Below are 26,675 nucleotides of genomic sequence, written 5' to 3' on the forward strand. Positions count from 1 at the left end.
TTGTAATTCCATTCATTTATGATGAGATTTGTTAAACCAGTCATGAACGTGAGCAGACGGAGCAGCCAATAGCAGAAGAGCACAACATTTTCCAGCCAATAACGTGTCCGTGATGCAGCAGTCATCACTTAATGCTTTTTTTTTTCTTCCATTGATTTGGTGTCTTGTGTGTCCAGGTTCATACTGTAACTCTCTCTCTCTCTCACACACACACACACACACACACACACACACACACACACACACACGGCGTGGTGGGTCCTACCTCCGCGGCTCTACTCCACACCCGGAGCAGAGGCTATCTGAGCGGATACAGCTGCTGCTGAACAAGCGCCATGGAGAGAGTCGGGAAAGAACCCAAGACGAACCCAGCGGCGACGGCCAATTTTCTGTCAAAGTTATGTTTCTGGTAAGTTGACCAAACTGTCATGTATTTAAATGTATTGAACTTTTTTTTAACTATTGAATTATATTGAATTAAATATAGATAATTGGAAAAAGCAATCACAAAATGACATTTATCAGACTGCTGCCATTTATATTGTCCAATAAAATGTGACCAGTTGTCCTTTACACATAGCACAGGGGCGTAAATATTACTCGAATTACTACATTAATCGTCTACTGTTTTGATACATTTTATATTTTTATAGTTTGCATGAATAAACATCAGGAAATACAATTTTAACAAATGAATAGTGAATGAATGAGTTTAAGTAACATTATCATTTTTGGATTGAAACACGAGAGTCTATGGTAAAGGTTTTTGTGTTACTTGACCGCTCACTTATTGTAAACGAGTGAGAACATTTAAATGCAGATCACACACGGTACTCATGGTCTGTATAATGTATAGCTCATTTATCTTTTTCGTAAAATAGTTTTATGTGATTCCGATCTTCTTCTTCTTCTTCTTCATGTGAGACAGGTGGGACAGTGCCCTAGCGCCCTCTACTGTTGGGCCTTTCCCTGTGTACATTTAAAGCAGGATTTTGCGATTATTGCAAAAGTATTGTGATTTAGAATATATATTTTTTACATTTTTATGAACTTTCCATATTGTTCCATTCCTACTTCAAATGTACACAGTGGTAAAAGTATCGTTTGGCAGCCCATCATTCATCCCTACTTTAACTTGATGCATTTAAGTGTATTTCTTTCTAAATGTTCCTCTGGCTTCTGGGATTATTCCTCGCTCAGGTGGCTCAACCCTATATTCTTCATTGGAAACAAACGCAGGATGGAGGAAGAAGATATGTATGAAGTCCTTCTGGAGGACAAGTCGGAAATAGTGGGTCAGCGCATGCAGAGGTAGAAAAGCTTTTTGTGTTCCTGTCACAGTTCTACCAGATTCATTTAGTATACTGTGCAAAAGTATATATGTATTGTTTTACCAGTGCTATAATGATCATACAGTACAATTATTCCTCAATCAATTTATTGAAACATCCAGAAAATATGGGAAACATGAATGAAGTTTCGAAAAAAAGAGCTTGATGTTGATCATTTTGTTACACAATTTAATACCTTTAACCTCACCAGTGGTGAACAGATTGACAGCAGCAGTGGCATGCACAGACATTTGGGAGGCCAGGGGCAAAAATTAAAAGGGCACCTACTGTGTACGGGGCACTTTTCCATTAATCAGTTCAAGCACGACTCACTCGATTCTACTCGTTTTATTGGTTTTTCCATCAAGGATAGTACCTGGTACTTGGTACTCTTCTAGTAGCTGCTCTGGCAACACGACGTCCGACAGAGGAATGAAACCGAACAATGCGGAACTGCACATCAGTTAAAAAGACTTAAAAAATTCTGGAAACATGCTTAATCTCCGACATTTATCAAGGACATTTGTAAAAAGACGAGTCTGAGGTTTTTAGGGACAGCACTGCCGAAACCTCGGATCACAATCTGTTGAGCCTTATTTCAGTTCAGTGACTGTGTTAGAGAGAGTCTGCGCTCCTGTTGTGCAGGAAGCACTAAACTGGAGCAGACTCTAAGAAGTCAAGGAAAGTGACGTGCCTGACACCAAACTGAGTAGAGCCAAGTACTGCTAGAACTGTATAATGGTAAAGCACCATAGTACACTTAGGGCAGGCATGTTAGTGCAGCCTGGGGCTACAGGCAGCCCAGCCCTGGGGGTCTAACCCTTTTTGATTGAAGGGCGCCCATAGGAAACAAAGTTGCAATGGTAATTTATAGGGCACTGCATCAATTTTCTTCACGAGAAAGACACTCCTTTAGAAAAACAATCAACTTGTGTCAGTTTGTACTTTATACATCCATTTACAGCACCGTTTGCCTCACTTGTTAGTTAAATGTTCATGTTGTGTTTTAAGTATTATTGCCAAGTGAACTTCCAATTACTCATATTGCTTGACTTCTGATGTTGCACATAACGGTTTATATACACGACAGATTCTGGGACAATGAGCGACAGAAGGCAGCCAAAGAAATGAGGACACCCAAATTCAGAAGTGCCATCATCAAATGCTTCCTGAAAGAATATCTACCACTTGGATTTACGACTTTAGTGCTGGTCAGTGTTGTCTGTGTTCATAAACTCTGCCTCCTAAATGCTGCTCTGTTTTGTTAAAATTCATGCATGCTAAAATCTTGTGGTTTACAAGCCTTAAACTATATCATTTATTAGTGCCGGTAATGGAAAGTTTAGGTTTTTTTATTGTTATAATTGTTATTTTGTATTATTATATCCGCGAGAAACGCGCGCGGATATTATGGAATCGGTCTTGCGCGTCCGCAGATTTTAGCCGTTAACACGATAAATGGAAAGGCATTTGAGATTAAATTTTCTTATTTTTTTATGGGTCACATACCCCCTGTAGATGATCCCTATTGATTTTGAGCTGTCTACCATTATTATTAATTAGTTGATTAATTAATTAATGATATAATTAATGTATCTTCCAAAGTATTGCAGGTATTGGCTTCAAATTTTGCATGGGCATCACATACCACCTGAGAATTATCCCCATCTTTGTAGCTTTATTATTAATTATCAAATTAATTAATTTATTATGCTAAAAACACATTTTCGGCTTTATCTTCCAGACTGATGGAGATATTGCCTTTTGTACAATGATTTATGTAACAACTATCTACAAGTACAATCATTATTACTTTGACTATGATTGGTAATAGTTACATAATAAGTTAACTGGTTAACTTATTAGTGAACACAGAAAAAATAGTTAAGGCATTTTTTCTTTATTATTGAGCTCATTTGGACACATTGAGGATATCATGGATTTATTTAGCAATTATTCATAATATTTATTACATTATAATATAAATGTATTAATTATCATATAAAAAATTGTTAAGCCTCCATTTCTTTATTAATGCATTGAATGGAAAGTTTGAACATATTGTATGCTTTTTCATGAAATTGAATAAACATAGTGTATGCTTTTTCATGACATTTGGACACTTTGAAAATATGGCAGGTGTGGTTAGCATTTTAATATTCATAATATTTAACAAGGTATAATAGGTTAACTAGTTTTATTAAAAACTAGAGAGAAATGTATGAGTTCAGTTATTCTGTGTTCAATATCGAGTTTATATGGATACTTTGAACATGTATAAAGTGTAGTCAGCATTATACCATAATATTTAACAGTTATTTTGTTGAATTTATTAATAATGAATTAAAACAGTTAGTGGCATACGTGTGCGTATACTTTGGGTATATTGGAAAGTTGAGGATTGGACAAGTTCGCGGATATACCCCTTGCTGTCGGCCCCCGACAGCGTAGGCTAGTTTTTGTGTCTCTATTCATAATCGTATGAAATCATTTTAATGCCCCTGGGAATTTTTCCCCACCCCCATCAGCTTTTAATATGTATTTTGTTTTTCCAGGATATTCAAGGCAAAACAGATATAAAACATTGATTTGAGATTTCATCTCACCCAGAGAACCAAACTTAAGGCCCTGTTATCATATCATTTTAACCAGAAAATGCTGCAAAATGTGTCAGAGCCCTGTAGTTAGAATGATCAGCTGTCATCAGCATGTTGTGATGCTCACCTGTCTTCATCTCGTTTCCTTCATTTCAGGACTGCGTTAATTTTGCCCATCCACTTCTACTGGAGGTGATACTTCAGTACTTTGAAAATATGAACAAAGAAGATGATGTGGGTTACCACAAGGCCCTCGGATACACAGCTGGTGTGTGTGCCTTTACCATGTTGGAGGTACTGACCCATCACTACCAGTTCTACCTGCTCCAGAGAGCAGGCTGGAGGATGAGAGTGGCCGTGGGTCACGTGATCTATCAGAAGGTTGGAAGAGTTTGTTCAGTCACACAAAGATGAAACGATTCCTCTTTTTCATGAACAAAGCTTCTTCAACACTTTTCTATGTTTCTTCATCATTTTGCCAATCTTTCTCTAGGCTCTGCGTCTCAACAATTCAGCAATCGTAAAGACCACCACAGGCCAGATTGTCAACCTCCTTTCCAATGACGTCAACATGTTTGATGAAGTAGGTGACAGGTTGTTTGTTTGTTTATTTATTTAGTTATTGCTGCAAGAGAAAGTCAGTGCAAAAATAATTGGCTAACTATAGATAGTAAAACATGTCATGAGAATTACAATAATACATGCAGACTAAAACTTTATTTCTTGATTATATACTGAATTATTACCCTAAAACACCTAAACAATGCCTAAAAAATACCCAAGAGACTAACTGCAGGTCACCACAGAATTAACAAACTTATTATATGCATTCCATACATTTATCAATGTTCTGTACACTGTGTACCTCTCTGTCAATCATTCGCTGAGGCACGTGGGTGCTTCATCCATCATCAATACCATTGCTTATCAAATGATCCACAATGACCCACAGTGTTTTCTGTCACAACCCAATTTTTGCAGTAATGCACAATACCTAGATGGGGGTAAATGAATACCTGGATATTTTCTGGATAAATGGTGATAGACAATACATTTTGTTGTTTCATAAAATGTGCTGAATGTATCATTACTGCCACTTTCGGTCATTTTCTGATTTAGTGGCTGATCACCATGGTCTTTTTGGTGAAGTTGCTTTGTATTCTTTTTTGTAAGTCACATTCTTTTATATACAGTATTTTCTGGAGCAGTGGAGCCGTCCTGGCATGTGTATTGAGTGCTGTGGAGGATTTAGAGCACATGTGTCAAACTCATATATATCATAGTAACCTTTATTTTACACTATATTTGGTTACATTTATTCTATATGATGGCTACAGCTGGCCCTTTGAGGGTTACCATCATGCTGATGTGGCCCTCAGTGAAAATGAGTTTGACACCTCTGATTTAGAGCATATAAAAGTTTATCACTCAGAGAGAATACACTCACAGTTCGTCACATGATAAACATTTGCACAAGAAAATGATATTTAATGCGCTCATAAAACTGTGACTCAGAAGTGTCATTTATCTACACAAATTTTGTGCGACTGATTATATTCAAACATAATTTTTTGCAATTTCTCTTTAACAGTTGTCTCTCTTCATGCACTACATATATATCGGACCAATCCAAGTAGCAATAGTGATCATACTGCTGTGGTTCAGGATCGGCTACGCATCCATAGTCGGCTTGGGGCTCATTTTGCTAATGCTGCCCTTTCAATTCTATGCTGGATCATTGTATTCTAAATACAGGTGACACACACACACACACATAGTTCATTTATCCCACACTTGTGGTTAAGTATTATCTGTTAAAAGCATAGTACATTTTTCCCATCATTCATTTTGGTTTTTTTCAAAGGGAAATGACAGTAAATTTGACTGACAGCAGAATCCGCATAATGAACGAAGTAGTTTCTGGAATGAGGATCATCAAGATGTACGCTTGGGAGAAACCATTCGCTGCTTTGGTCACTGATGTCAGAAGGTAAAATCATCAAAATTACACTGTGTGCATTCATGGCTGTCATACTGTCTCTTTTATGTTTTTATAAACATTTATAAACACATTTGGTTACATGTTGTGTGTCAGCATCAGTCGGGGCTGGAATGTGAAAGTGTTTCTGCTGATACCAAGCAAAAAAGGATTAGAACACAGATCCATCACAAAACAGATAATCACTGAAACATTATTGTCATTTACTTAAGTTTCATTTATTATGTTATTTTATATGAGTGCAATCCTGAATCTTGAACCTTTTATATTTATATCAGGAGCCATTTTGGACCAATTCTGTTTTTACAATAGCCCACAAAAGACAAACTAAACATCTTTGTATATACTGTATATGCATATAAGGTATTTTGGCAACATTCAAATCAGTCAAACAAAAACAACAGATCCTTAAACTAAAAGTCATGAAATTTACCATTTTTTTAAATTTTTATTTTCATTGTAGGGACGAGATCGCTGCACTCATGAAGTGCTCCTACGTACGAGGAGTCATTTTGACCTTCTTTTTTTGTGCCAACAAGTTGTTCATTTTTGTCATCTTTGGCGTCCACGTCGCTTTGGGAAATACCATTAAAGCCTCTACTGTATTTATGGCGGTGGGTCTCTACAACACTGTGCGACTCACAGCCACATTCTTCTTCCCTCGTGCCATTGAGACCATGTGTGGAACCAATGTCAGTCTCAACAGGTTCCAGGTAAACATTATTTTTGTTATTTAGAGATTTTAAACCTAGTGTAGTTTAGAAACAGCATTTCGAAGGTTTAATTTCACTTTTAACCCTTTTATGTTCCTTATAAAAATGTTTCTGCATATGAATTCATTGTATAATTGGGTACATACATTGTATAAGTTTAGTGTTAGTGATTTGAGTGACACTGAGATTTCTTATGATCTTTGAACTCTGCTCTTAATGGGGTTTTTCATTGTCTAGGAGTTCTTATTGCTGGATGAGATCACACCATCCTTTGATGCACTGTCAGAGACCGAGAAGAAGAACGCCTCTGTGGAATTCCAGGATATAATCTGCTACTGGGACAAGGTCAGACAGACAGACAGACAGACAGACCTCCTGTGAAAAGTCTGTAGCTGTCCATTTACACCACTGTATTTTAATGTTGATGATAATGGTGTTACTTTTCTCAGGTGGTACTTGCTATAAAACGTTTGAGAATTACTGATCGAGTCCTAGGCTAGAAAAAGCCCAGAAGCAAACATAATGGATTTATTTCATGTTATCATTTGAATATGTTTTCTTCATGGACATAGATGTAGCTTTACTCAATTAATCATTGTGTTTGTTTTACCCTGCACAGAATTTGAGTACTCCATCCCTGCAGAACGTCTCCTTTACTCTTGACTCAAATAAGCTGTTAGCTGTAATTGGACCAGTAGGAGCTGGAAAGGTCAGTGGTTTTTTCTAATTTTCTCAGCTACATTGAAGACTTGATGTGGACAGATTAATAAGTGCCTGTATATCTTTGCAAACACAAAAATACTCTCATTACATGATTTCCAAATAATTGCCAAATAATACTCAGAAATCATTGACTAGTATTCTTGCTTGAAATGCCTACCCTTAGTTTTTGACCATGTCTTAATTCCCTTTGTGCCTTCAGTCATCCCTGCTGAGTGCTATCCTCAGGGAGTTGTCTGTTGAAAATGGCCTGATGAAGGTCAGTGGTAATCTGACCTATGCTGCCCAGCAGCCCTGGGTTTTCCCCGGAACCATACGTGGTAACATCCTGTTTGGAAAAGAGCTAAATCCCCACAAGTATGAGCTCGTCCTTAAAGCCTGCGCTCTGAAGAGGGTAAGAGATGTTTAATTACTCCTCCGAAATTATAGATACGTTTTTTTCTTGGCCTTATGTATGTGCCCAGCCATGGAAAAACCAGGAACAAGTGGGCTGAAAGGCATTTTGAGTTATTTACATATTCTGAAAGTGTGATTTCTAAGCTTTTCAACCATGTCTAACACTGAAAACTGGCTTCTAATTGATAATATTTGAAGATGTGGCCATTTGAATGTAGGCACTCCTCAAACTGGTACAGGGAGCCTCAAAGATTTACACCCAGGAGCCAAGAGACAGTATCATCACATTTAAATAGTCCAACCCCCTCCTGATCTAGCTGTCAGCGACAGCTGATATCTGTTAGCCCACAGGACAGAAAATACTGTAGTAGTTTGAACAATGGTTATCAATAACAGATCTAGGGACCACAAGGGTTCTATGAAGAAGTCCCAGGGGGTCCAAGAGAAAAATAAAATGAAAACAAGAAAGGTTTTATTTAAAAGTTATAAGGATCAAAGATAGATACCTATTTCTAATATCAAATTAAATAAAATACATTTAAGTCACTCTGTGGCGTAGAGTGGTTGGATCAGTCGGTTGATGAATGAGCTGGTGATGCGCTAACTCTCAGCTAGTTGCTAAAACATTAACAATTAGGTTGGTTATTCATATTAATAGCCGATGCACATATGCTCCTGTGACAGCTTATAAAACCATCAGCTGTGTGTCAAACATCAACAATGTGAGCAAACAAGCTACCAAACTTCGCCTCAAATGACTGCTGTGCGCCGCTACGAGCCATAAACCGCTAACATGTATGAAAGAGTGAACTCCGTCGCACTGGTAAAACTAGGGGACAATTACATGACTGACTGAGAACCTTCACAGACCAATAAAGCTCGAGATAGTGTCACATTATGTTTCATGAGAGGCACTCCAGCTTAGTCTAATCTAATTTGCCCCTATATAGTTTCACATGAATTAAAAACTTTGATGCTTGTCATAATATACAAATAAAGGTATCTATCTAACAGTAGTAATTAATCTATTTAACAGTAGTTCCAAATGTTAACCCCACTGTAAGACATTTCATTGGGTTTTTACAGTAAAATACTGGCAGCACTGATGCCAGTATTTTACTGTAATTCAGATTTGCGGTATGATTACTGTATCTCAGATTACAGTATCATACTATATATTAGTTGTACAGTACTGTAAACACCCAGGTAAACAGTACTGTACTGATCACTATTAATATTATTAATTATTATCATTGTTATAAAATTGTTTAATTTAACCTATACAGAAGTATATTACTGATAATCAAATGTACACAGCCAAACGTTGCAAAATATTTTAAAATTTATTTTTCAAAACAAACATACAAAAAAAATAGTGTCATTAAATGGTACACAATGTAATATTTGTAGATCCTACACAAATTAATGGAGTGTCTTACGCACACTAAGACCCGTACAATGTGCCACACAAACATAAGATTACATGCTGTTGGGATAGTTGGAATATATAACGTTTTTGTACTGAAATCATAAATGATTCTACAAACTTCCTGAGGTATGTGTGTACAGTGTGTGTGTGTGTGTGTACTGTGTGTGTGTGTGTGTGTGTGTGTGTGTGTGTGTGTGTGTGTGTGTGTGTGTGTGTGTGTGTGTGTGTGTGTGATTCTCTCAATCCATGGTGCATCCGCCTCTGGACTGTCGCAGGTGTGCCTAAGGAAAAAAGAATACAAATAGTTAGATGATGATTTTTTTAGATAGATAGATAGATCAGAGTCAGGATAAAATACTAGGATACTTGCAAGTGTCTCACCTAGTCGGAGTGCTGCCATTCAAATTGTGCCAGTCTTGACACAAACAAAGCCACTCTGCTATTATACCGGTACCGACTTTCTCTTCACCACCTGTCCTGTTTTTCTGCTCACACTTATTTTGGTTGTGCATTTTGTACCTTCCTCTGGGTTAATTCTCACTAATAATCTAGAAAAGAGATAAGCAGATGAAAAAAAAAAAATCAGATACATGATCAGCATGATGAAGATGAACTTTTCACATCCCCTTTGGGATATGCTACAAGGTAACCATTAGCTACATAGATGACAAACCACTATGTCATTGGAAAAAAAATTAAGACGTTTAATGTGGACAATCGTGTACAGAAAGCTAGGAGATTAAGATCACGTCCTCCTGCATGCTAGTGCTAGCAGTGGCTATATTATGAAACCCTACCAAATTAAATCAGTGCTATCCAGTCTTAATTTCAACGAAGACTGGATAGCCTATCAAACAAATGATCAAGGTCAAGGTTTTGCTTACCTTTACATAGTGGGACTTGTTGATGTTGAGCATGCAAAATGTTGAGGGACGTACTCGTACTGTAGCTCTTCACTGTAGAGAGGCAGGCAGATCTGGTAGAGGAAGCGCAGGGTTGGCTGTACTGGCCGTTGGGAGGAGGCGGAAACTAGTAGCCTACCGTATTTCTTAAAACAAACTGGTTACTTACCACAATTTTTAAAAACATGGTAGCATACCACTCATATCACACAAAATGACCAAATTAACAATAACTTACTGGAAAACTTTTTAAAAGTATTTTACTGTAGTATTGGAAGTAAAGTACTGTAGAAATTGCTGAAATGTCTAACAGTGCCCTTGATGGTCTGTAGGTACCACACATGGTACCACAGGTTTTTAATGTCATAAGACTAAACATAAGTTATTTTTTTATTAAATTACTTCATAATAAATCTAAAATAATTGTAAAAATATGTAGAATCAATTTTAGAAAGTTGCTTTACAGAATATGACGTGGATGGATCAGTAACTGAGAAAGAGTCATTTGAGCCTCTTTGTTTTGTACCCTAGATATGCAGAGGCCTGATTCAAGGTTGAAATGTTATTTTTCAGGGTTTTATTAAATAGTCGTACTGCCATTGATAGATTTGGCACTATACACATAAAATAAGGTAAAATGAACCAGATTGCATTAATTCTGTCGGAAGTCAGTGCAGTTTAGTTTACTCTCTGTTCAAAGGCTACTGAGCATCATTTCATTCAATTCACAAGAATCTTGAAATACAGTATATGTGCAATGTATTGTTTTGGTCCATAATCATTGTAAAGATTCTAGTCTGAAGCATTTTCTCACTTATGTGACCTGTCAATTTCATACAATATCTTCAGGCACACTCTCTGTGTTTCAGACAGATGTATTTAGTGTTAGCCACTCCTTTATCTGGGAATTATATTTTGCTGTCAAAATGCACAGGATTTGGAGCTTTTCCCAGATGGAGATCTGACACTGATCGGAGACAGAGGCGTCACTCTCAGCGGGGGACAGAAAGCTCGCGTCAACTTGGCAAGGTAGGAGGACAGTGGCCACTGGCCACACAACGTGTGACTGTGAAACAGATTTAAAAGCAAAAGTATGTCATTTTTGCCAATTACATTTATATTTTAATAGTACCAAAATAACTGGCCCCAACCATTCCTCTTTTTGGAACGCTTCTCTTGGGGTACCGGGGTAATGGTATAGCAACAGAAAAGCTTCTTCTACCCCTAACCCTAACCCAAGCCAAAGCTGTGTTCCCATCATGCTACAGTTTATATTCCTGGGGTTTTTGTGTGTGCCATACACCACATAAGCTTTTTTTTAAAAACTATGTAGCAATTTGAGCAATTAAATTCTTATCAGGCAAACCCTATGTAAAAGGAATTCAGTTTATGAATTCATGTCTTGTCATTTTTGATTGACATTCTGTCCATTTTGCTCAGAGCTGTGTATCACGATGCAGATCTGTACCTTCTGGATGATCCTCTAAGTGCTGTGGATGCTGAGGTTGGGAGACACCTCTTTGAACAGTGAGTGACTCCAGAGTTTTATTTTTCCTCATGCTCATGGGATCTGTTTACAGTGATTGATTGATATTATACTTGATACATGAGTTAAAACTGTAGTGTTTAACTGTTTGTTAGATAAATGTCTAAAATGTTATTTGCGTCATTTTTCCATAGCAACTCAGGAACTAGATTCAAACCATTTTCAAATGAGTTCAGATCACGTTGATGAAGACTAACTCTGTGTTTCTCTCAGTATAGTGATGTTAGGATCTTGTGTCATTAATTTGCTACATTGTTAATCAAGCATGTGTGGACCAGAAAAGTGACCTAAGATTTGTTGTGTATAACAGGTGTATCTGTGGTGTTCTGAAGAACAAGCCCCGTATCCTGGTCACCCACCAGCTGCAGTACCTGAAAGCAGCCGATGAGATTGTGGTCCTCAAGGAGGTCAGTGTCTGATTTTGAAAAATGCCCAGAAGTGGCCTGGGAGCAAAGTGAGGGAGAGGAGGAGGGAGACTGGGGGCAGTACAGGGGTGTGGTCTCGATTTGAAAGCATATCCGATCAGAATCTAATCGTTCTGACCAACTGTTCACATTATGGGCCAATTCCAATTCCTATCTTAACCCCTTAATCTTAACCCTCAAGCTCAACCCTTAATCTTAACTGGCCTCAAAACCAAGTGTTGAGGGTTATTTTGTCACTTAGAAATGGGACACCCCTTAAATGCAGATACGTCTTCCGACTGTAGGGGGCAGAATAACGAGAAAGCTGCGTCCAGTCTGTCAACTCCAAAAAAGAAGAAGAACACATTTACGTCACGATTATTTATTACGATCCGTTTGTCAGTCAAGTTATTAGGTTGTCAGTTAGTTTTAAGATGATACTCATACAAATACCACAACCACGGACATATTCAGCTGACAGTTACCACACACCACGACCAAAAGATCGTAAAATAAAAATAAATGTTACGCAACAATGACGTCAGTAATACATAATATGGGATAAGATAATACAATGGTTTTCATAACTTTTATATCTCTATTAACAAAGAAAATACTTTCGACGCCATCTTTCTTATGTGAAAACACGCAATGCATTCTGGGTAGCCCTTGCTCCCAAGGGTGGTCTCGGAAAATCTCAATATTGAGGGCGATACAGCCCTTACACTTGCCCCTCAATTTAATTTTTCTGAGAATCGGGACAGCACTTGCACTAGAGGGAGCGCATTTTTTAGATTGAGGGTTAAGATTGAGGGTTAAGCAAGGAATTGGAATTCACTCTATATATTGCAAGAGATCAGATCTGATATGGGTGTGTCCATACTAACATTGTCTTGTCTGGTGTTCCATGTGCAACTTGCAGGCATCTACACACAGATTATCCCACTCTGGGAGGCATTTAAAAAAAAAAAACATTTCAGGTCGCCTGAAACACTGTCTCCGTCTGGACAGAACATCTCTCCGGCAAAAAAAGTATGCGTATTCGCCTAAACCCATTTCCGTGTGGATGGACATTCGAGTTGTACTGCAAAAGACACTTTGAAATCCTATCTGTTCAGATTGAAACAGCTCCATAAAAATCAGATCCGAATCACATTCGAAACCACCTCTGTATGTGGTTTGAATAAGCTTTGGATAAATTGGATCTCATGTTTTTTTTCACTGTCCAGAAAATTAAAGTAGACAAAATCTGGATATGCTTAGAATTCTGGCTGCCCTTGTGCAGAGACAAGGTCTTAGTGACAGTTTTACAGACAGTTCTCTTTAGTTTAGGACTACAAGCCTTGTGTTAGTTGGACGAGAGAGTGACAAAAGAGTGTTTTCCAACATGTGATTCAGGGTTACATGGTTGCAAAGGGGACATACGTGGAGCTACAGCAGTCAGGAGTGGACTTCGCCGCTTTGCTGAAGAAGGACGAGGAGGAGAAGCCACAGGAGTCTTCTGACATCATCCGCAAAAGAAAAAAGTCCCAGAACCTTTCACGGTCTCGGTCCTCCACCGCTTACTCCATCATAGATGATGCCTACTTACCGGTTAGTGCAGCATCTTTCTTTTCTCACCTTTCTGATAGTATAGTGACCCAGTTTATTTCTCTGGTTTTGTAAAGACACATTCTCTCTTTCTGATGTTCTCTCCCCATGTTCAACAATTGCATTATAGCAATTGAGAAATGAAGCAATTAATGATGCCATGTTTCAAACTCAATGAAGTCAAGGTGTTAAATGTAACTTAGGGCGCTTTCACACCAACAGCAGTTGGTGCGCACCAAACGATCCATTCGAATCAAAAACTCTAGTTTGCTTCGTTTTCGTTGGTGTGAAAGCATCAATCGCACTCTGGTCTGCACCAAATCAAGCGGACCTAGACCACCAAAAACAGGTGGTCTAGGTCCACTTGACTCCGCACCAAATGTCAGACTCTGGTGCGGTCCCTCTGGTGAGAACGCGAACTCCGGTCCAAACAGGCTAGACTATTAATTCAGTTATTTTACATAGACTCATTTGCTATCAGTGGGAAATTACCCTGTAGCCTATTGGCCCAACAGATTAGATTCTGCAGTAAATGCCATGGACATAGCCTACCTTGTAGGTCTTTGGAGCAATCTTCGTCTCATAGTTAGCACGACCACATTCATGAAAATAGCACGTCTCCTCTGCCTGAAATGACGCGATATACGTCTTCGCCGAATCCAGCGCATCAGCTGATTGTTCTCCAGACGCAGCCGCGACTCATTCTCAAATTGGATATTTTGCCAAAAATGGCCAATACAGAGAATGTAATAAACGAAGAGCAAGTAGCATTGTGTGAACGTGTTGCTCCATAGTGAGTCAAAATTGGCGCTTTTCTACCGAAAGATATATACACATTGATGAAACGTCAATCGGGCCAATTTTGGTTCGTTTGCTGGTGTGAAAGCGGACCACACTGGAGACATATGTTACATAATAACAATTGTATTGCCTAGTGCGGATCAAATAATCGAACTAGTGGTGTGAAAGCGCCCTTATTCCCGTAGCCAATAAACTATAGGCATATAATGTGAGGTGTGTGTAAATATTAGAAAACTCAGTCACAACTTCTGCTACAGCAGAATTTGGCCAATTTAATTGCTTCTTAAATGCATTTACTTGTTTTCATCCATGTTCAAAGAAGTTTCATGGATATTGGTTATGTCTGTCTGTAGTTGTGTCTGTCAACTAAAAACAGGAGCATGTGCATTCGTCACAGTCTAATCAAAGTCGAGGTGTGTGCTGATTTGTCCACATAGGGGTCCACGTGGACCGATGCAGAAATGGGCACAAATCTTAACAAAGATCTGCTCACATGCTGACTTGGAAAGTAATCCTGAGTTTTCCTCACAGGCTGATAATGTGCCCACAGTGGCAGAGGAAAGTCGATCATTTGGAAACATTTCAGTGAGTCTGTACGTCAAATATCTCACAGCTGGATCCAACATCGTGTGGGTGATCTTGTCACTATTGGCAGGCATAATCGCTCAGGTACAAATTTTTACTTTCTATGTGTTGTTCTGTGAGAAAAAATGCTTATAATATGAGAAATGATGGTCACTTTAGAGTGTCCAATTTACCTAATCCCCATATTGCATGTTTTTAGACTGTCGGAGGAAACTGTGAACGCTGTGAAGGTACTGTGGATGGGCCACAGGAATACAAACAAAAAGAAACGTTTTTAAATTCGATTTTTGTCATTTGTCCAATTCCAATTCCTATCTTAACCCTCAATCTTAACCCTCAAGCTCAACCCTTAATCTTAACTGGCCTCAAAACCAAGTGTTGAGGGTTATTTTGTCACTTAGAAATGGGACAACCCTTAAATGCAGATACGTCTTCAGACTGTAGGGGGCAGAATAACGTGAAAGCTGCGTCCAGTCTGTCAACTCCAAAAAAGAAGAAGAAGAAGAACACATTTACGTCACGATTATTTATTACGATCCGTTTGTCAGTCAAGTTATTAGGTTGTCAGTTAGTTATAAGATGATACTCATACAAATACCACAACCACAGACATATTCAGCTGACAGTTACCACACACCACGGCTTATTGAAAAGTAAACCATAGCAAATGATCGCTTGTCCGCACCGGCCGGCTATTGACAAAAGATCGTAAAATAAAAATAAATGTTACGCAACAATGACGTCAGTAATCAATAATATGGGCCTAAACTAAGATAATACAATGGTTTTCATCATTTTTATAACTCTATTAACAAAGAAAATACTTAATTTGTAGCGTACTCGTTTCGCTGCTTTCGGCGCCATTTTTGTTACGACAAAACACACAATGCATTCTGGGTAGCCCTTGCTCCCAAGGGTGGTCTCGGAAAATCTCAATATTGAGGGTGATACAGCCCTTAAACTTGCCCCTCAACTTAATTTTTCTGAGAATCGGGACAGCACTTGCACTAGAGGGAGCGCATTTTTGAGATTGAGGGTTAAGATTGACAGTTAAGCAAGGAATTGGAATTCACCCTTAGACATTTTAGAAATAATTTACAGGGTAAAAAATTAAGTAAATTAAACATAAAACACGAAATTTGGGGATTAGGCAAATTGGGCACTCTAAATTGACTGTCGGTGTCAGCGTGAGAGTGAATTGTTGTTTGTCTATATGCGGTCATGTGATGGACTGGCAACCTGTCCAGGGTGTACCCCGCATTTTTCCCTATGTCAGCTGAGATTGGCATAGCACCCCCCGCGACCTCATGTGGAGGATAAAGCAGTAGAAGATGGATGGATGGAAAACTACTGAACATAATTGGGTACTTTTCCCTTTTGTTTTGTTTTTTTAACTTCTAGATAGTATCCATCCTGCATGACTCGTGGATAGCTCACTGGTCAGTATAGCAGTAAAGCAAATAAACACTCTCTCTCTCTCTCCTAAAAGTAATTTCATACCTTTTTTGTAACTTTGCATGTTTATTTAATCAGGGCTGATGAGCAGAAGAGGTTAGATGACAATAACACCATCATCCAAAATGGACTAAATATGACTGCACATGGAACCACTGCACATCTGGACACAGATTATTACATTGGTGTTTTGGGAGGTGATGTGTAAACTGAAGCTATTGACTTTATTCAGCATGTGCTATGTGTGAGACTCCAATGAGCTAAAGCAGAACATGCTGTTTTAACAGGTATTACGTTAGCAACCATCTTTTTGGCCTTGATAAGGAACTTCCACCTTTTGCATCTGTTGGTGAAGTCGATACAGTCTCTGCACAACCAAATGTTCAATGCTATAATCAGAGCACCTGTGCACTTCTTCGACACAAACCCTGTTGGTGAGTTAAAGCAATCATTTATCACATTTAGCTCAATAGACTTTGCTTTTATGTTTAGCCTCTTCTTACTTGTCATGTTTGATGATCTTTTTCTCCTGTCTCACCTCAGGAAGAGTTTTGAACAGATTTTCAAAGGACGTAGGCCAGCTGGATTTGATGATGCCAACTAACTTTGTGGACTTTGTTCAGGTAAGTACACACGCACAGGATCAGTTTTGTCTTCAATGTCCTCTCTGATGTTATCCACATTGTTCAAACGTATGTGGTGTATCAGTGTTGTTTGTCACAGAATTATTCATGTTTGTCTCTGTAGACACATTAAAAATAGTATTTTGAAAATCTGTGATTAGTTTTAGAGCTTAATATTGCAGTTCCTCCACCTGACATGAGTCTGTGCAGCTATTCGCAAATTTATTCGCATGTATATTTTTATACATGCCGTTGTGTGTGTGAAAGCATGAGGACGGCATCTGTGATCATTGTTTGTTTCCTTTTTATTTGATGCAGACATTCCTGCAAGTTATAGGGACAATTATTTTGACTGCCGTCCTGATCCCCTGGGTGCTCATACCTCTAGTGCCTCTGGGGATTATCGCCTTCTTCTTACAACGCTTCTACCTGCGGACGTCCAGAGACATCAAACGCCTCGAGGGCACGAGTGAGTGTCCCACAATAGTGCAACAGTGTGTTATCAATGTGTGTTATGCAGTTGGCTAGGAGCTTGTTCAGTTTGTTTAGTAGTGACATCTAATGGTGAGGCTGTAGATTGCAACAAATGGAGGGCTTCTCTCAGGGTGGCCAATTCCATAGCACTTAAAAAGAAGGACATACTACATCACAGTACTATCATCATACCATCATTATCATTTCATTCAATACATATTAAAGATATATGTAACAAATAAATGCACATGAAGCAGTGTTTAAGTTTTTAACCAATGATATATCAGACCTATTTTATTGACACTGCTTTCAGCAAATTATTTGTTAGACTGTAGATCTTAGCGCATTGGATGATATGCTGCGTTCCAGGGTAACAGTTCTACTATTTTCGTTGAATGATTGTGGTGAAATTATTTGAATTGAGAGTTGAGGTTAGTATCAAAACATGTTAACTGAAAAGTACAAGGAAACCAAAACAGGACCTTAAGAGCATGAGCTGGATGTGACAAGGACAAGGTAATGTAATTAGTCATCACAGCTTTAGCTTAGGGACATGGTGAGATTTTTTTTGGGGGGGAAACAATTTTGCATTACCTCGCAATATGTTTATCTACTTGTTTCTGCATTATAATGGCATATATTAAAAATATATATATAATTGTAAAGAATCTGTCATTCACTCAATAGAAAGAAAACAACATAAAAGTTCCTAAACTCACCAAACTAAAGAACATTAACAAGACATAGAGAGAAAAAGTGTTGTCCCATTCTAGTTTATAACATTTCAAGTGAATTTTATGTAAGCTTACCTAATCACAATTGTCTTCCACAACATGTGTATCAGAAATGTTTTTATTCTTTTAAATGTCTTTTTAATAACATGAAATATTAGTAAGAAAACAATGAAAGGCATGCCTGCTCTGTTGTTGTTCCACAGCTCGCAGTCCAGTCTTCTCCCATCTGTCTTCATCCCTTGCTGGTCTGTGGACAATCCGAGCCTTCAAAGCTGAGGAAAGATTCCAGAATATGTTTGATGCCCGGCAGGACTTGCATTCAGGTTGCACCTCTACTTCTCTCCACTGTGAATCTTTTGTGACCTGTGTTTCTCTGGTCTCAATAACATATTTTTCTTCATGCTGAACAGAAGCCTGGTTCCTGTTCCTGTCCACTTCTCGCTGGTTGGCTCTCCGCCTCGATTGCATTTGTTGCCTTTTTATCATAGTGGTCTCATTTGGCTGCATGATACTCAAAGACCGTAAGGAAGACAATTTTTTTTTTAATATTAAACACTTGCCATGCTGCGAGTTAAATAAGGAATAAATGGTTTGGATTTTTTGAATGTGAAAGGCAGTGGATCTTAACTGAACGACTGCTGGAACTGATTAAAAGTGACATATTTTCTGTTTCCTCCAGAGCTGGGTGCCGGGTCTGTCGGTTTGGCCCTGAACTACTCTATCCAATTGATCACCATTTTCCAGTGGTGTGCCAGGCAGAGTGCAGAGGTGGAAAACATGGTAAAGAATTCACTGTCTTTAACATACAGTCATTTCTGCTGCTCGGTGTCTCTCATTCAAAACAGTCACAAAAGACATAGTTTGATGATGTCAGGAAGTTGTTGTCTTCTTGTGTCATTTGGTTCCTCTGTGCGTTCACTTTTCGAGGAGAACATTAGAAGTTATAGCTTTCTGGGAGTTTATGCGATATTATTTGTGTATGCAAAATAAATGAAATTAAAAGCATAGTTATCAGGTAATAATAAAAATAATATTATTATTATTATAGTATATCCATATATGTGTGTTTATTCATGAATACATAGAGAGCTTTCTCCTGGTCACCTACATACAGTAGATTCAAGTGCGTCGTGTCAATCAATCAATCAATCAATCTTTATTTGTATAGCCCACAGTTTACAAAACATAGTTTGTCTCACGGGACTTCACAGGGTTGGTAACATCCTCTGTCCTTAGACCTTCGACCAGGGTAAGGAAAAACTACCAGGGAAAAAACCCTTATAACAGGGAAAAGGGTAGAAAACTTAGGGAGAACGACAGGTGAGGGATCCACTCCCTGGACGGACAGACGTGCAGTAGATGTTACCCAAAAACATACAATACACAATGACAAAGAATAAAAAGTGAAAAGTCTTTAAATGTCCAATATTCACTGTCCACAGATGACTTCAGTGGAGAGAATAGTGGATTACACTAAGCTGGAGAGTGAAGCACCCTGGGAAAATGACAAACGCCCTCCCCCCGATTGGCCGAAAAAAGGTCGGATAACCTTTGACCAAGTCAACTATGCCTACAGCAGTGATGGGCCACTGGTGCTGAAGGATATCAACTTGACACTTAAACCCAAAGAGAAGGTCAGACATTGTTGTCACTGGAGAACAAAGAAGAAGAAAATAAAATGTTGTTGTTTTTAGTAAACCAAAGTTTATTTCTGTATTTCTAATCTTTGCTGTATTTCTGGGTGTCAGATTGGTGTTGTGGGAAGAACAGGTGCTGGGAAAAGCTCCCTGGTGTCAGCTGTGTTCCGCCTCTCAGAGGCTGAGGGCAACATCTACATCGATGGTGTTCTGACCTCAGAGATTGGCCTCCATGATCTGCGCCAGAAGATATCCATCATTCCTCAGGTAAATATTGACAGACATTTTTTTTTATCTTTACAAGGTCAAATATTTGTTTTTACTGATGTATGGAAAAATGTCACTTTATTTGTTTGCATTTGCATCTGTCCAGGGTGTACCCCGCCTATCGCCCTATGTGCTGAGATTGGCACAGCACCAGCATATGTTTATGCACAGTGTGCGAAATACCCATTAATAATCGGGGGGGTCCCATCTCCCATTTGGTGCGCAATACTGTTTCACCACCCCAGGTGCCACGCTGCAGTATTGGCTATTTTCCCTGTCAGATGTGGGCTTGTGTGGGCCTTTTCCACAGCGCCATATGGAAAGCAATTCATTTAAACATTAAAAATACAAAATTACAAATAAAATAATTGACATTTTGTCTGGTTATAAAGGATAAGAAAGCATGCAAAGTGTAGAGTGTGAAAAAGCATGTTTTTCAATGACACTGTAACATGTTTAAACTAGTGCTGGACGATTATGGCAAAAATATTAGTCACAATTATTTTTGACTGATATTGAAATCATGATTAATAGACACGTTAATATTCAGAGTATTTATTGAACCACCAAAACTCAACTTTAAATATAATTTTAAAGAACAGCCAGAAATACATTAGTAACAAGCAAAAAATAAAAAATAATTATAGTAAATTAAAATAATGATAGCAGCACTGCTGCACAACTTGCAAAAAATTACAACAGGCAAAACACACTAATAGCCTCTGTCATCTCTTGATGTCTGTGGACGTGGTGGGATATGGGACAGCATTGTAAAGAGTGTCCTTAATAGAGGACTGTGTTGCGTTGGCGCTGACTGACAAACGTTATCACCTGCTCATAGACCACTTTATGACTGAACTGAATAAGTTGGTGGTGTTGTCTTGAGGAGCAACAACACGAAAGCGCGAGAAACTTTGCAAACAATTTCCTTTTGCTCGACGTCCGTCAAATTGAAGCCAAAATGTTTCCAGTTAACTGATATTCTCCTACCTTTGCTGCCTTTCTGTTGTTTTCAAATGTTCGCTCCTAATATTATTGATCCACACATGTCACTCGCTCGCTGCATCTGCACGTAACACTGGTGCATTCAAGGTGTTTTTGTAGCATAGGAATTTACATACACGCCGCGCCGTGCGGCACATTAATCTTTTTTCTTCGATTATAATCTTTTTATGATCGCGAGAAGCCAAAAACAAAATCATGGATGAAATTCAATTTATCGTCCAGCCCTAGTTCAGACCCCCCTCAAATGTTGCATTTGAGGCTTTCAGGTGGTCTCGAGTGTTAATCGGGGGGGTCTGACCCAGAGGGACATGGTCCCAAAATGTGTTGTATTTATAATGAATGAACAATAAAAACAGCACATACAGTAATGGCCTTAAACAACTCACTATACCTTGCTACACTATGATTTTATGAAAACACACATTCAAAAACACGTAGCTTTTTCAAATGTTATGGCAGACTAGTGATGTCTGTGTCTTGTTTTAAAGACTGTTAACAAGCTATAAAATCATTTAAAACTTGGCTTGACTTTTAAAAAAACAAACAAACAAAAAAAAACAGATCAGCCACATTATTAAACATTTGTTCATTATTTGTCTCACAAAGACTTCCAGGGAATCATTTCAAATTTGGTACATAACTTCAAAGCATGGGTGGACAGTGTATTGGGACGATTTGGGCGACACCCTCCCAACTAGGAGGAGAAAGATAATTTTTGTGGAGAATCGTCAAAGCACTCTCCCATTGACTCTCCTGTTAAAAAAATGTTTTCGGAAAACTTACTCTCCAATGCATTTTCAATGAGGATCTTTGATCCGGGTGCCTGGGTTACTACCGGTCTTCTCCCGGTGGGGCTGGGTGGCGGCGACGCGGTTTTCACCACGGATTCCCGACCACACCAAGTGACAACCTCCGCACATACATATACATGGATGCGCGAATACACAGACATACAGATACACACACAGACACACTCTGGTTCATGATAGAACCAATATAAACTGATACAGCCGTTATAAACAAGATCACCTTTTCTATATGTGGTTGTTAACAAATTCTAATGGTACTGTACTTATACAAATGCATATCAGTGTTGTTAATGTTGTAATGTTATCATTATTGCCTTGGTGTGTTATGCTACTAATTTCTATCTAGTGTCTCACTCTTTCCCTCTCTCCCTCCCTTAAAAAATTAAAATACATAAATACATAAATAGCAGGACGGGCATTACAGTCCTGTAATTACTCGCCCTGCAAACAGCAAAATATGTTCAACACCAACAGACATGCAGTCAACCATAGTGCATGCCCAAGGTACTGGACAGGACAGGTTAAAAAAAAAAAAAAAAAAATGTAAACTGAGCAAAGAGAGGAGGGAATATCTTCACGTCACGTCTCCCAATAAGCATCATTGTTGATGTTTGTATCGTTCAGGGTTTAACTGCAGGTTAAACTTCACGCAAATCAGACCAAAAAAAACTGTTTTGTGTAAAAAAATATATATATATTGTAAGATGCATTTAGCAACACATCTAAAGATCCAGTTCTGCACTTTCCTTTACACTTAATTAACAATTTGACTGTAATTTGACCTGTGGCCTCTCCATGTCTTGTCTCTAGGACCCGATGCTGTTTACTGGCACAGTGAGGAAGAACCTGGACCCTTTTAACGAACATACAGATGAACAATTGTGGGACGCTCTGGAAGAGGTCAGCCTCAAGCCTTGCTTTTTCACTTTACAGTTCTAGCACTACTGCATTTCCATGAGCAATAGTATCTGTTACCTGCTGCTTTTCTTGGTACCTGCTCTGGCGAGGTTCCAAGTGAGTTGAGCTAATAGTAAACTGTGACGCCAACAGACTCGTCAGAGAGTGTTATGACTGGAAGAGGCATGAGCACAACGTCTGACACAAGAAACAATTAAACCCAGCATTTTTAAGCATTTTTATGTGCATTAAAGCCTCTACTACTTCTCTAGCTCTCTTCTCTTGCTTTATGTGTGAAAAAAGCCACACACACAAAGCAAAATAAGGTTGTGAATTTGGGTGTATGAGGGAACACAAACCACCGCTGATTTCATTGACCCACCTGTGAGCTAGGTGCTCTCACTCATAACATGGCTGCATTCAGTGACACATTCTGCATTTTTGCCAAAAGGCATTTTTTTTTGCTGTCTAACAGTGAGATCAGAAATATATTTAGGATATGTCATAGACTTAAGCAGGCACGTAGTCAGTACTGTATCCTACCACACTTCTGAAAACCAGACTTATCTCTTGCTTTACTTGTCATATTTCTCAGTCCACTCATACTATGTTCACAAAATATGTTTATTATTATTATTGCTGTTGTTGTTATTAATGGTTTCATGTCTGTGTATTCTGTGCAGGTGCAGTTGAAATCCGTGGTGGAGGAACTGCCTGCTAAGATTGAGACAATTGTGGCTGAGTCAGGCGCCAACTTCAGTGTGGGTCAGAGACAGCTCGTCTGTCTGGCCAGAGCCATCCTGAGGAAGAACCGCATCCTCATCATTGACGAGGCCACAGCCAACGTCGACCTCAAGTAAGGGCTGATAGTGCATATCTCTGGCAGTAGTTAGAAAAAGCTCAAGTGATCACTCACATCCTGGTCACATGATGTTGGTGCCACATGTCTCTCTTAACACTCTTTACAGTCTATAATATATTATGATATTAATGTGTTTTGATTGATTTTTCTAATCCAGTTTTTGACCTTAATTAATTTAAATAATTTTGTTGTCATAGTAACCTTAATATGTTTCATTTAATGTACTGCACAGGACAGATGAGCTGATCCAGAAGACCATACGAGAAAAGTTCAGAGAATGTACAGTGCTCACCATCGCTCATCGTCTCAACACTATCATAGACAGTGATCGCATATTGGTGAGTCATCCACAATGTCATGACCTGCAGGTGTAAACGGTTACTTTGCGAAACACAAACATGTGTATACACTGTTTACTGCTTACTGTAAGGTAAGTAGACATTGTGCTGAAGGCATTTCTAGTAGTTGTAACTGTCAAAAGGAGAGGAGTCCTATCAATCATATATACTTTATTGTCCCCACGAGGAAATGCTGCAGGACAACACACACACACACACACACACACACACACACACACACACACACACACACACACACACACACACACACACAGTAAAACAGTGGGAAATAATTTACATCATACAAGTAAGATTAAAAATCTGTAAAAAACAAGGTAAAGAATACTAAAAAAGTAAACAAAAAAATTGATGGTCCCAGTAGTTCATACCGCCAGTTTAGAGCTTAGATCGGGCCCAAAAAATCAAGCCCGTCCGTGTGTCCGAGCCCGGCCCAGCCCAACACATTAACTGTAATTATGAGCCCCATCCCGGTTTAAACCCGACAATATTTTAATACGTGAGCCATTATAATTGACGTTCTCAACTACAATTCAGAGTTGTTTGAAATACAGAAATTTGTTTAGAATTATCTTAATGAATAAAACAGTGACATACAAGGACGAAGCATATAAACTGCATTGTTTGTTTATTCATAATGGAATGGAGAGCAGTGTGATGCATGCGAGTGGAGGAGACTATGAGAGGCCTTTTGAGAAATAGTTCAGCGCTCACATGTTACATCATACTCTCTCACAAACACTACTATAGTCACGCACACTTACTCTTTACAACAAACTCCAGTGAGTTTTATCCGATCATGGGCAGAGTGCAGTGGCTCTTCACAGAATGTGAGTGGGATGATGCTGCATGCATTCAATGCATCTCGGAAACACGGGTCAACCCGTCCTGTACAGAGGGCTGTCCGGTGTACAGCAGCCTCAGGAGAGGATCCGCTACGCCCTGATACACCTGTTGCTCCAGGTCGAAAATCCTCCACATTTCCTCATCGGCCATGTTCCAGAGGAGGCGGGATATTGTCCTTGAGATACGCCTGGAGAGTCATCCGGATAAGCCAATTAGAAACTGAAAATTTAAGTTGAATTCCGTTTCAATCAAACTCTCTTACACATAACACTGTACTCGCACACATTGCATATCATTCTCTCATACATTCACTATCATGTTGTTGCATCCATAATAGCGTGTGAGAGAGTATGATAGTAAGTGTGTGTGACTATAGTAGTGTTTGTGAGAGAGTATGATAGTAAATGTGTGTGACTATAGTAGTGTTTGTGAGAGAGTACGATGTAACATGTGAGCGCAAGACTGAAATATTTCTCAAACAGCCTCTCATGGGAGATGCTGCACATGACACAAGTTGCATTTTGTAACTTGTGCAACTTTGTACACATTTTGTGACTTAGGCCTACTTTGCTAAATATATATAGTATTTCTGATAATCGCATAGTATTCTCCCCACCCAGTTAAGCTAATAAAGTAATGATAAAAAAAACAAAAAACACACAAATGCCTGATCAAGGGCCCGACCCAACCAGGCCCGAGGATAGTGGTGAAAAAAAAAAATATATATATATATATATATATTTCCGCAGACCAATCAAATAATTGGAAATTTAAAAATAATTTTCGGTAGTCTATCTCGCGATTTCGATAAATTTAAAAGTGTGCACTTGTGTTTGTGTATTTTAGCCTTACTGTATGAGCTGAGCTGGAAATAACAAGATCAGATAAAAATACACAATCTTGACAAAATTCATGTCATGAACATGCATGAACACAGCAAAAATGATCAACGAAACGAAGAATGCAACGTTAAAATTCTTACTCAGTAAGATACATTGATAATGGATAAACTTCTGTATTGTGATTTAATCTTGAGGTGACATATATGTGTGTAATTATCTATATATAAATATATCTATAGACATATTCCCATTTATAATACTGTGCAGAATTAAAAGAATTAGCTTTTTGTCTCCAGGTTTTAGATGCAGGAAGGATCCAAGACTTTGATGAACCTTATATCCTCCTCCAAAATCCAAATGGCATCTTTTATAACATGGTGCAGCAGACCGGCAAACAGGAGGCAGCTTCTCTGCTCAGAGCTGCTAAACAGGTGAGCGTCACTTGTCTTCAAACGTCTCTTCCTGTGACACGTTTTGATCCTAGGCAACGCTAACATCTGCTGGTGCTGTGTGTGTTTTCAGGCTCATGACAACATGATTCGTACCAGCCTACCAAATGGAAACAAAGATAGCCTGGTCATCTCTGAGATGGCGATGTGAGATCAGAAGGAGCTGATGAGAAGACTGAGCCAAATGCAACCACAGTGTGCCGTTGTTCCCACAGAACTCTAAAGTCACCTTTTACTTTTACAATTACAAAATGGCTGCGTGATCCTTTGATTTTGCTGATGTTTGTACATCCAACCAACAACTTTCCTAAACTCTGTTTGCGGCCAAATCTAGTTCACAGAAGGTCATGTGACAATAACTGCAACAATGTGTTTTTAATGTTGAATTTTAGGTGAAATAAGTTTT

At 38.7% G+C, this 26,675-nt stretch overlaps 1 protein-coding gene across 1 annotated transcript; it reads left to right on the forward strand.

Annotated features, from left to right (window-relative positions):
* Positions 1-335: 335 nt before the first annotated feature.
* Positions 336-26,420, forward strand: LOC310933737 (ATP-binding cassette sub-family C member 4-like; the record flags this gene model as incomplete). Its single annotated transcript, XM_083897289.1, has 29 exons — positions 336-409; positions 1,201-1,311; positions 2,422-2,542; positions 4,085-4,309; positions 4,422-4,522; positions 5,793-5,918; positions 6,391-6,640; positions 6,878-6,985; positions 7,260-7,349; positions 7,563-7,754; positions 11,022-11,116; positions 11,528-11,614; positions 11,944-12,040; positions 13,436-13,630; positions 14,960-15,097; positions 15,213-15,243; positions 16,756-16,902; positions 17,012-17,091; positions 17,410-17,560; positions 18,503-18,622; positions 18,710-18,820; positions 18,979-19,079; positions 19,742-19,933; positions 20,048-20,203; positions 22,828-22,917; positions 23,598-23,770; positions 24,009-24,114; positions 26,117-26,251; positions 26,343-26,420. 29 exons carry the CDS (start codon positions 336-338, stop codon positions 26,418-26,420), a joined length of 3,681 nt encoding a protein of 1,226 aa, XP_083753415.1.
* Between the last annotated feature and the right edge of the window lie 255 nt (positions 26,421-26,675).

The sequence above is a fragment of the Microchirus variegatus genome (genome assembly GCF_963457635.1).
Source record: "Microchirus variegatus genome assembly, chromosome: 1".
Lineage (NCBI taxonomy): Eukaryota > Metazoa > Chordata > Actinopteri > Pleuronectiformes > Soleidae > Microchirus > Microchirus variegatus.